Source organism: Athene cunicularia (genome assembly GCF_003259725.1).
Source record: "Athene cunicularia isolate RWA chromosome 10 unlocalized genomic scaffold, athCun1 chr10_part1, whole genome shotgun sequence".
Classification (NCBI taxonomy): domain Eukaryota; kingdom Metazoa; phylum Chordata; class Aves; order Strigiformes; family Strigidae; genus Athene; species Athene cunicularia.
Genome location: NW_020799112.1, coordinates 8,942,543 through 8,952,410, shown reverse-complemented (window position 1 = coordinate 8,952,410; position 9,868 = coordinate 8,942,543). Strand labels below are relative to the sequence as shown.

The window sequence follows — 9,868 nt, the reverse complement described above, 5'->3', positions numbered from 1 at the left end:
TGGCCGGGTACGTGTACAAGGCGGCGAGCGAGGGGCGAGTGCTGACCTTGGCCGCGCTGCTCCTCAACCGCTCCGAGAGTGACATCAAGTACCTGCTGGGCTACGTCAGCCAGCACGGCGGGCAGCGCTCCACTCCGCTCATCATCGCCGCCCGCAACGGCCACACCAAGGTGGTCCGCCTGCTCCTCGAGCACTACCGCGTGCAAACCCAGCAGACCGGCACGGTCCGCTTCGACGGGTACGTACACCGGGCCCGGTCAGAAACCGGTGTCAGCACGGCATTACGGGGCTCGGGGCGCCCCGCTGCTCACCCAGCTGGTGTTGGGAAAGTTGCTTTGGTCTGGCATTGGGAAGATTGCTTTGGTAGCTGTAAAAATGCCTTTGCTGTGTGAGATCCACCCCACCAGATACTTTATGAATCACAAAGGCTTTTGCCCTTCCGACATCCCCCACCTGCAGTAATATTCGCTGTGCCAGAACGGCCTTTTCTGTGATGTTGCTGCTGTAGGTGATGGCAGGCAGCGGGTCAGGGTAGGTTGGTACCTCCACACCATGAGCCAGGCTGTTCTTTACTCAAATTGAAGGTTTTTCAGTGTCCGTCCAGCCCAGATATCCATTCCTCACTGTTGGGAGCCAACACATGGGACGGCCAGGAGTGAAAAGTGGCGTTTTAGGATGGGAAGGGAAGAAATGGAGGGAAGGGCATATTGGGCTGGGGCAGCCGTTCGGGAGAAGCCTGGCTGGGATGTCGAGGTCTCTGGGCAGTGTGCTGCCACGGCAGAAGGAAGGAGAAACGTTTTTAAAATCTCCCACAGTGCTTGTCAAGTTCTTGCCTGTATGTCAGTCTTAAAACATAAAGCTGACTAATCGTGAAGGTAGATTGGTCTTTTGAACAGCTTCAGGTTTTGCAGGTGGCTTGCACAGAGAGGAGAGCTCACATCAGATACTGAGTGAGAGGATCATAACGAGTCCCTGCTGATATCTTTCATCTGGCTCCTACTTGATGAGCTGGAGTTATGCCTGTGCAGCTCCACCTGGCTCAGGGAAATGCGGGCTTGGTTCTTACATGCTGAATGAAGGGGGAGGAACCGGCTTCCCTGTGTGGTTTGGTTTTTTTTCTTTCTTCCTTCTCTTCCAGCCCTTTTTTTCACAAGCATAAACTGGTTCAGAATACCTCGGGTAAGGTCTGCTCCAAATTCAGTGAAAGGAAGGGCCTCTGTTGACAGAAAGCGATAGGAAGGGCTGTCAGCCTCCCTCTGCTGCTGAATTTTCTCATTTCTTGTGCTGTGCCATGATGAGATGGTGATCTGCTTGCCAGAGCCTCTGCCTGCTACAGATTAAAGGAGGTGTTGTCTGAGGCACAATGGGCACAGTGGCAGCCTGGTGAGGAGAGGAGGCATGTGATCCTGGCGTTATTGTCATTCTTCTTGAGATAAGGTGGCACAGCAGCTGTAAATATATACCTGTAGTGTACCAAAAAATTAATGTCTTGTTCATTAACAAATCCTAGGCCCTGACTTTCCACCTGTTTTAGTGTAAAAGTATTTTAATGTGATTATTCACAGTATAGGGAACTTTTTACTGTGAATGAGAGGTGTAGTAGACATTTCTGCATGCCAGAGATCTTAAAGTGTTGTCTGGAGGTGTAGAATTTACAAACAGACACACAACTATTCCTGTTGAATTATGTGAGAGCTTCATAAAATGATAAAAATCACTGTTAAAGTTAAAATTAAGTCAGTGTCTTATGATATTTTAACTTTGGGAAACGTGACTGGACGCATGGAAATATTTGTCCCTCCTTTGTGATTTGGGATGTGCCTTGAATGTGCATTAACTGTGGTGTGAATACCACCTGTTTCTACATTTAAGTGTTACTTCAAAAATCGGGGGAATGGAAAAGACATCAGGCTTTGTCTTTGTAGTTACACACCATGCTGGATTTGGGAATGAAAACAGCTTAAGAAACAGTGATTCTTTGCTAAAGTTAACTGTCCCCTCATTTACGAGTGCCAGCAATCTGTCTGTAAGGCCGTGATGTAAAACAGATGTCTGAAACAGCTCAGCTCAGAAGAACAACTGCTTTTTAAAATTTTATTTTGTTCCTGTTCCATTTGTTGTAACCAGACTGCTGGTCTGGTTTATAGCGCAGGCTCTCGAACAAGAGGTATCGGTGCAGCGGAAGTGGTGGCAGTTTTGCAGGTCAGGGCAGGAGAATAAGTGAAATGGTACGAAATTCTTAAGCTGCCGGGGCCGGTGTGAGCTGCAGTTCGCATCTGAGTTTGGGTTTTTTGTCTCAATATGTCAATTTTAAGTTTTCTCTCTTTAATGTCTCAGTTTCTGGCACAAGGCATCAAAGTTGTGGTAAATCTTGTAACTCTTCTTCCCGAGACCTCTGTAGACTGAGGGCTGGAGTTTGCAGGTAGGATCTTCAAAGCAGCCTGGGAAGTCCTAGTGCAAAATGTGTCTAAATCCCCTGGCTGCTTTGAAGTTTCGGCTTCCAACACTTCTTCCTTCAGGAGACCTGTGCGCTGGATAAGTCTATTATTCTTTTTACCCTGGCTATCCTGGTGAGTCCCTTCAAGTACAGAAATAGCTATAAAATGTCTCTTAATGGCTGGGTATGTACGTGCCTGTTGCATACTGCTCGGCTGTCTGTAAAAGATGTTTCTGAAGGAGTGTCAGTTTAACTGCTTGTCTGTGTCGTTGCATTTGCAGTTTTGTCATCGATGGCGCCACGGCTCTGTGGTGCGCGGCAGGAGCTGGCCACTTTGAAGTAGTCAAATTGCTGGTGAGTCACGGTGCCAATGTGAATCACACGACGGTGACCAATTCGACTCCCCTGAGGGCTGCGTGTTTTGACGGCAGGCTGGACATTGTGAAATACCTGGTAGAAAACAACGCCAACATCAGCATCGCCAACAAGTACGACAACACTTGCCTTATGATCGCGGCTTACAAAGGGCACACGGACGTGGTGAGGTACCTCCTGGAGCAACATGCTGATCCCAATGCCAAAGCCCACTGCGGTGCCACAGCGCTGCACTTTGCGGCCGAAGCCGGCCACTTGGAAATTGTGAGGGAGCTGGTCAAGTGGAAGGCGGCAATGATGGTCAATGGCCACGGGATGACTCCGCTGAAGGTTGCGGCCGAGAGCTGCAAAGCTGACGTGGTGGAGCTGCTGCTCGCTCATGCCGACTGTGACAGGAGGAGCCGGATTGAAGCGCTGGAACTTCTGGGTGCCTCGTTTGCAAATGACAGAGAAAACTATGATATAATGAAGACTTACCACTATTTATATTTAGCAATGCTGGAGCGGTACCGAGACAGCGAGAATATAATTGAAAAAGAAGTTCTTCCACAAATAGAAGCTTATGGGAACAGGACTGAATGCAGGACTCCTCAGGAATTAGAGTCTATTAGGCAGGACAGAGATGCCCTTCACATGGAAGGCCTCATTGTGCGGGAAAGAATTCTGGGCTCAGACAATATCGATGTTTCTCACCCTATTATTTACCGTGGGGCTGTTTATGCAGATAACATGGAGTTTGAACAGTGTATCAAGCTATGGCTCCATGCGTTGCACCTCCGTCAGAAAGGCAACAGGAACACTCATAAGGACCTCTTGAGGTTTGCCCAAGTCTTTTCTCAGATGATACACTTAAACGAGCCTGTTAAAGCCAAGGACATCGAAAGCGTTCTGAGGTGCAGCGTCTTGGAAATCGAACAAGGCATGTCTCGGATCAAAACCACCCAGGACTCTGACATCCACACAGCCATGGACAACTACGAATGCAACATCTTCACCTTTCTCTACTTAGTCTGCATCTCTACCAAGACCCAGTGCAGTGAAGAGGATCAGTCACGAATCAACAAGCAGATTTATAACCTGATTCACCTTGATCCCAGAACTCGGGACGGCTCTAGTTTGCTGCACCACGCTGTCAACTCCAGCACACCGGTGGACGACTTCCACACCAATGATGTCTGCAGCTTTCCTAACGCGCTGGTCACAAAACTCTTGCTAGATTGTGGTGCTGATGTGAACGCGGTGGACAACGAAGGGAATAGTCCGCTCCACATCATTGTCCAGTACCACAGGCCCATCAGTGACTTCTTGACATTGCATTCCATCATCATTAGCCTGGTGGAGGCTGGTGCTCATACAGACATGACAAATAAGCAGAAGAAAACCCCTCTTGACAAAAGTACAACAGGGGTCTCTGAAATACTCCTTAAAACTCAAATGAAGCTGAGTCTCAAGTGCCTGGCTGCCCGAGCAGTACGGATCTATAACATCAGCTACCAAAACCAGATCCCCAGAACTCTGGAAGAATTTGTGAAGTTTCATTAGGCTACATAAAATCTTTTCGTGGTGGTGCTATCCCGGGACGACATCAATTGCAGACAGCAGAATGCATAATGTATACATGGAGTTGTTTTTCTCTGTTCTTTTGGGTTTGGGTTCCTCTGGATTCAGTCTGCAGCCTCAGTTCTTGTGCAGATCTTTAAAGGGGGGGAAATTAAAAAAAAAAAAAAAAAAAAGCCACATCGTTTTCCTGTAGTCAGATCTGATGTTTGAGATTTTGGTCATTTCTTTTGATTAAAAGAATTGTTTCGTTATCTCTTGTTTTTTATAAACAAAGTGGCAAGAATCCCAATGTAACCTGTGCAGAATGTTTTCTTGCCAATGCACATCTCCACTTAAGATTTGCAGCCGAATGCTTTAGGTAGTTATTTACAAAGGTGCCTCTGAAAGTCGGTGTTGCCGTGCCACTGAGGCAGTAGCTTTGCAGATTTTAAAAACTTTTTGGAGTGAGGTGGGAAAAAAAAATTGGAAATTATGTGGTAGTTGGTTCAAAGTGAAATGTCAACATACAGAGCAGTCCGTTGCTCTCATACCTCACCATCTTTTTATGCCTTTTAGTTAATGCTGAAGATGTTGGTAACATTTTAAATTTTTAATTTTTTTAATTAAATTTCGAACAGCAGTTATCAACAGCTACAGACATATGGAATGCTCTGTTAGGAAATACAGGTTTAAATTCAGCTATGATATGTTCATCTGGTAAGAGTTGAAATATCAAGCTCTTCATTTACACTACTACAGTAAGTATTAAATAACTTTTGAAAAAGGAACTTGCACATTGACTGAAATGAATTGGAGTCATGGTTTCTTTTTACGTAGCTAAGTTGCTCATATATAAAGATCATGCATGGATACCTAGAAAATTTATAGGGTATTTGTGTTTTTGTGTGTCCCAACATTTCAAAATGCTTTTAACTTGTTTTTTGTTGTTTCAATGATCAACGTGCACCTTTTTGACTCAAAGTATGTAAAACTGCACTCTTGGATTCCAAATGCTGTATCTTCCTAACGGAGTAGTCTGTCGCCAAAGAGAGTCTTCCTTGAAACTGCAAGAAACTGGCTTTTCCAATAAGTTTGGAGTCTGTGCCTCCCTGAATTGGACTTGAGGATTTTTCATGATTTTTACTCCTTTCATTGTGAAAATCTCTATGAAACCTGATTTTTAAAAAATTGTCCTATCATAAGATCTTTTATGATAAGCAACTGATTGTATAATACCGCTGTTGCTTGAGAAAGTACTTCTCCTTGGTAGAAGTTGCAGATACTCCGACAGTAAAATGTCACTTGTTTTGACAGGCTACTGAAAACTCTGTTTATTTTAAATGCAGCTTTTTAACTGTCAGATGATGAAAGAATGTTCTGTAGGTTTTTTTTAAACAATCTGGGTAGAACTTTAAGGCGAGATTTGGGCACACGTTTCTATTTGTATTACAAATAAATAAACATTGAATGTGGAATTAGCTTGTAACTCTTAATTTGTGTCTAGTGCCAAGCAGAATAGTGCTGCTTAGACTCTATGGTGCCGTCGGCACTGGCTCTTGTGTCTCCTTCAAGGGAAAAGCTTTAGAAATACTGTGTCTTCTAAGCTGCAAACTTTACCCTGCTAGAAACTAGCGCCTGAAGTGAAAAAATGTGTCTGCCGCTTGTATCTCAGGTAGGTTGGACTACTGCACTTAAAAACCATGACTCTTGCAATCAAACCAGGCAAAATGGCAAAGCCAAATTCAGCCTTATTGCAGCAAGTGGATGTTACCAAACGGTTGAGGGGGTAGCAGTGTTTCTGTAAATTGTTACCCTAAATGTCTTCCTCCTGTGTGCTGAGGTGTATTCACCTGAGGGCCTCAGGAAAGCTGCAGTTCTGTATTTTGCTGAGAATTTGCAGCGGTGAATTTTAGCCTGGCTGTTGGAAATGCAAAAAAAAAACCAACATCCTGTTGAAGTTAATTGCGAGAGCTGGGGAATGCTTTTAGTCTTCCACTTTAGGATTGTGTCTGTTACTGCTAAAGCTTTGAACCTGAAATTCCAACAACCTGAGACCACATACCAGATGATTATTATTTAGCTGGTAAAGTTGCTGGTAGCCGACTCAGTTAAAATTAACCAGTTTATGAATTGATGTGTATGTGTTACAGAAAAAAAAAAAGTCTTCTGTTACACTGTGCTGCATGCTTCAATCAGAGCTCTGAGGCCTTGCTGTCCCTTTTTATGCTTCCACACTTATAATTTGTGATGTGCCTGTAGTTAAAAATGAGAGTCAGTGGTCTTTGACTTGACTTGACTCCATGACTTGGGAGAGTGTGGGGAAAGGGGAGAGGGCTGAACACCCGCAGCAACTCGGGCTGCTTGCTGCGTTCTGGATTGGAAATCATTTCGAGTTGCTGTATCATTAAGACAGTATTTCCTTGCACTGTATTTTTATTTCTCAGGACCTGCTTCTGCTGTGGAATAATCTAAGTGTTGTGTTCTTGTGAAATACCTGTATAAAACCATTCCTGGAACAAATGTGCATGCGTGAAATATCTGTAGATAATAATAAGGTGAAGGAAGCTGCTCCTCCCACAAGTCATCTTTTTTAATAAGAAAAAAATGTTACACCAAATGATCGTGTGGAAAAGCTGCTGCTTCTTCCCTTCCTGTATCTTTGTCCTGATCCTTTCCTGCTTTTGGCTCCGTTGCAGGATATTTGCTGAGGTTCTGCTTTGTTCATGCTGTTCCTGGGATGATTTCAGTACGTGAAGACCTGAAGAGAGAGGATGCTGTTACCCAGAAGCAGCAATAAAACTTCCTGACAGTAGATTGCAAAGCACTTTTTATAAAAAGAGGGGGAAGGTCTGTGCTACAGAAGGAGCAGCTGATGCTAAAGCCGCTCCGCTCTCAGGTGTGGTCCCTGGTCTTTGTCCTGTTTCCTGAGAAAGACATCGTGTTTCTGCTTGTCTTCAGCCCAGGAAGATGGTGTCATGGACATGGTGTTCTGCTGCCTTCGCTATGGCAGTAAAAGCTCTTGGCCAAAGGATAGGAGGGCGGGGGCGGGAAAAAAAAAAAAAGTGGGTGCCTGTTCCTGCATGCCTGTGGATGCAGCAAAGTCCGTCACGGCGCTCGCTGTGCTGGGACCTTCCCTCTCCTTAGTCTGGAAATTCATTTTTCAAGCATTAAAAGCTCAAGGAGTGCGCTTGCTCTTTTTGTGGGAGTCATTTAAAGCTCTTGATTAAAATCTACGAACCCCACAGGTGCTTCTTCCACTGGGAAAAGGGAGTGGTGTGACATCCCCCCCTGCCAGGGCCGAGGCGTGTGTGTGCCTGTAGGTGGTGGTCTGTTATTTATAGAACTGGCTCAGCGGAGAGAGCTGCTGTTGGAGAGCAGACTGGCTTTTAAAAATATACCTTCCCGAGGCCAGCCCACGCTTGGTGGGATGCAAACCCTTGGCAGATCTGCAGTCTCAGTCCCTCTGGCTGGAGGGATGTGCTCAGGGAGGCAAGCCCTGGCAGAAGGGTAGGGCCATGCACATGCAGGGAGCTGCAGCTGGCGTTTCATGTGCTCGTTTTTGGGTCAGCTACGCTGCAGCTGTGCTCCTTGGGTGGTGCGAAGAGCCCTGGGTGCTCCCAGCATCGTGTAGCTGCGTGAAAAGCTGAGTTTTTCACTTATTCTGTAGGCTTCTGCATCTCTGTGGAGGCAAACACTGCTCAGCTCTACCTCAGAGCAGCAGCAAGCAGAGGAGAGTGCTTGGCTGAGTAAAGAAAACCTGTCATTTGAAAATGGGTCACTTTTTTTTTTTTTTCAAACAACAGGATCCCGGTTTTTTCTTTGGCAGGAATTGCACACCATTTGCTGCACTCACAACAGGGTTTGCTGGGTCAGGCCCTGTCTGGAACTGTGCTGCTTTCTTCAGGATATGTCAGGGTGCAGAATTAATTTCTGAGTTTATCTGATAATGGCGAGAGCCACTTGTCAATGCGGGTAGATGAGGCAGGTTAGGAGAGCTCATTTTACTGTTTGTGAACCCAACCTGTGCAGAGCAGCTCAACTGCTTTGTCTGTGCTGTTTGGAGCAATAAATTGATGAAAGCTGTCTGTGTAAGTAGCTTTAACCAAGCTCTTCTCAGTAGCTGCAAACCCTCTTTACATTTTAACCCACAGACAGAGAAGTGCTGATGCTTTGATGCCTGGTTTCAGTCAGGAGCAGCCCGTGGCAGGCAATGGGAATTTTGTTCATGGAGTGTTTTGACTGAACGACAATAAAAATGCAGTTTTCCCTCCCATGAGGCAGGTGCCACACTGAGGAATGGCCCCACGCCTCAGCTGGGGACAGGCACTGGGTACATGTGGGGGATGGCTGCAGCTCTGGGCCCTGGGCCACTGCTGGGCATGAGGTGTATACTGTATACAGGGACAGTATACAGAAGTGCGTGTATATAAATATCTGTATATATCTACACACATACAAACACACATATATGTGTGCACACATACATATGCCTAAACATACATACAGACACTTTTTTTATATACACATTCATAAGCATATACAGACACATGTATACCTACACATGTTTGTATATATCCACACATATTTGTATATACACACCCACACTGATCCCAGCTGGTGCACAGTGTCCCCTGTGACAACGGCTTCTCAAAGCTGGAGATGCTCCTCTCAAGCACACACACACTGATTTTATATATATATATATATATATATATATATACACACTGCACACACATATATATTTACGCATGCACGTACACATAAATACACATTGACACACAAACACATACATTACACCCATACACACCCCCATCTGTGCACCATCTTTCCTGGGAGCATGGTTTCCCATGCATGGAGGATGTATACACACACAGAGACGTGTATATATATGTATTAAAAAAAAAAAAACCCAACCCATAAAATATGTACACACACATGTATGTGCTTATACATGATGGCAGCAGGAAGCCCCCCCAATCCCCATTCCTGGGGGTGCCCCACTGAAGGGTCCTGCCCAGCCCTTGCTGACCTTCAGCTCTTTTCCTTGCACCCAGTGCTGCAGGTATCTAAAACCTGGGGAGGGAGGGAGGGGAGCAGCTGCTCTGTTCATAGCACCAAGTGTTGAGGTGCTTTTGGGCAAATTTTTGAAAAGCAGATATTTTTCTCCTAGCAATAAAAGGTTGGACAGACGCCATCCATAGTCCTTATGCCTATGTGATTTCAACGGCAGTAAGGAAAATTGGTTGAGCGTGAAGAGGGAGAACAAATGAATCTGCAGACTTTGGTCTCTTTGGGGCCATGGAATGTGTGCAGTGCCAGCGTTGCCCTGGCCTCACAGAGCCCCAAGCATCCACCCCGGTACCTGCAGGGGGATTTTGGCTCTCTGGGGTGACCCTGCACATCAGCTGGGCCCCCTGGGCCAGCAGAGACCCAAATCAGCCAGAAATCCCAACTTTAACAACTCCCATTCAAGGTGAGGGTGCTAGCCATGAAAATCAGATTTCTCCCCCCCCCCCC

The 9,868-nt window shown here is 45.7% G+C and overlaps 2 protein-coding genes across 2 annotated transcripts in view; one reads left to right on the top strand and one right to left on the bottom strand.

Annotated features, from left to right (window-relative positions):
* The first annotated feature begins 6 nt into the window (after positions 1–6).
* Positions 7–7,537, top strand: FEM1B (fem-1 homolog B). Its single transcript, XM_026855731.1, has 2 exons — positions 7–238; positions 2,719–7,537. The coding sequence occupies exon 2, from the start codon at positions 2,945–2,947 to the stop codon at positions 4,352–4,354; it is 1,410 nt and encodes a 469-aa protein (XP_026711532.1). The 5' UTR covers positions 7–238; positions 2,719–2,944; the 3' UTR covers positions 4,355–7,537.
* Positions 6,924–9,868, bottom strand: part of ITGA11 (integrin subunit alpha 11) — a 50,580-nt gene continuing 47,635 nt past the window's right edge. Inside the window, exon 30 of the mRNA XM_026855730.1 lies at positions 6,924–7,109. Within this exon, the coding sequence (XP_026711531.1) occupies positions 7,095–7,109 (15 nt within the window). The 3' untranslated portion in view covers positions 6,924–7,094. The remainder of the gene's footprint in view (positions 7,110–9,868) is intronic.

What these genes read in the sequence shown, in the direction of transcription:
- FEM1B (XM_026855731.1), top strand. Translation starts at nt 2,945, where the DNA reads ATGATCGCGGCTTACAAAGGGCACACGGACGTGGTGAGGTACCTCCTG.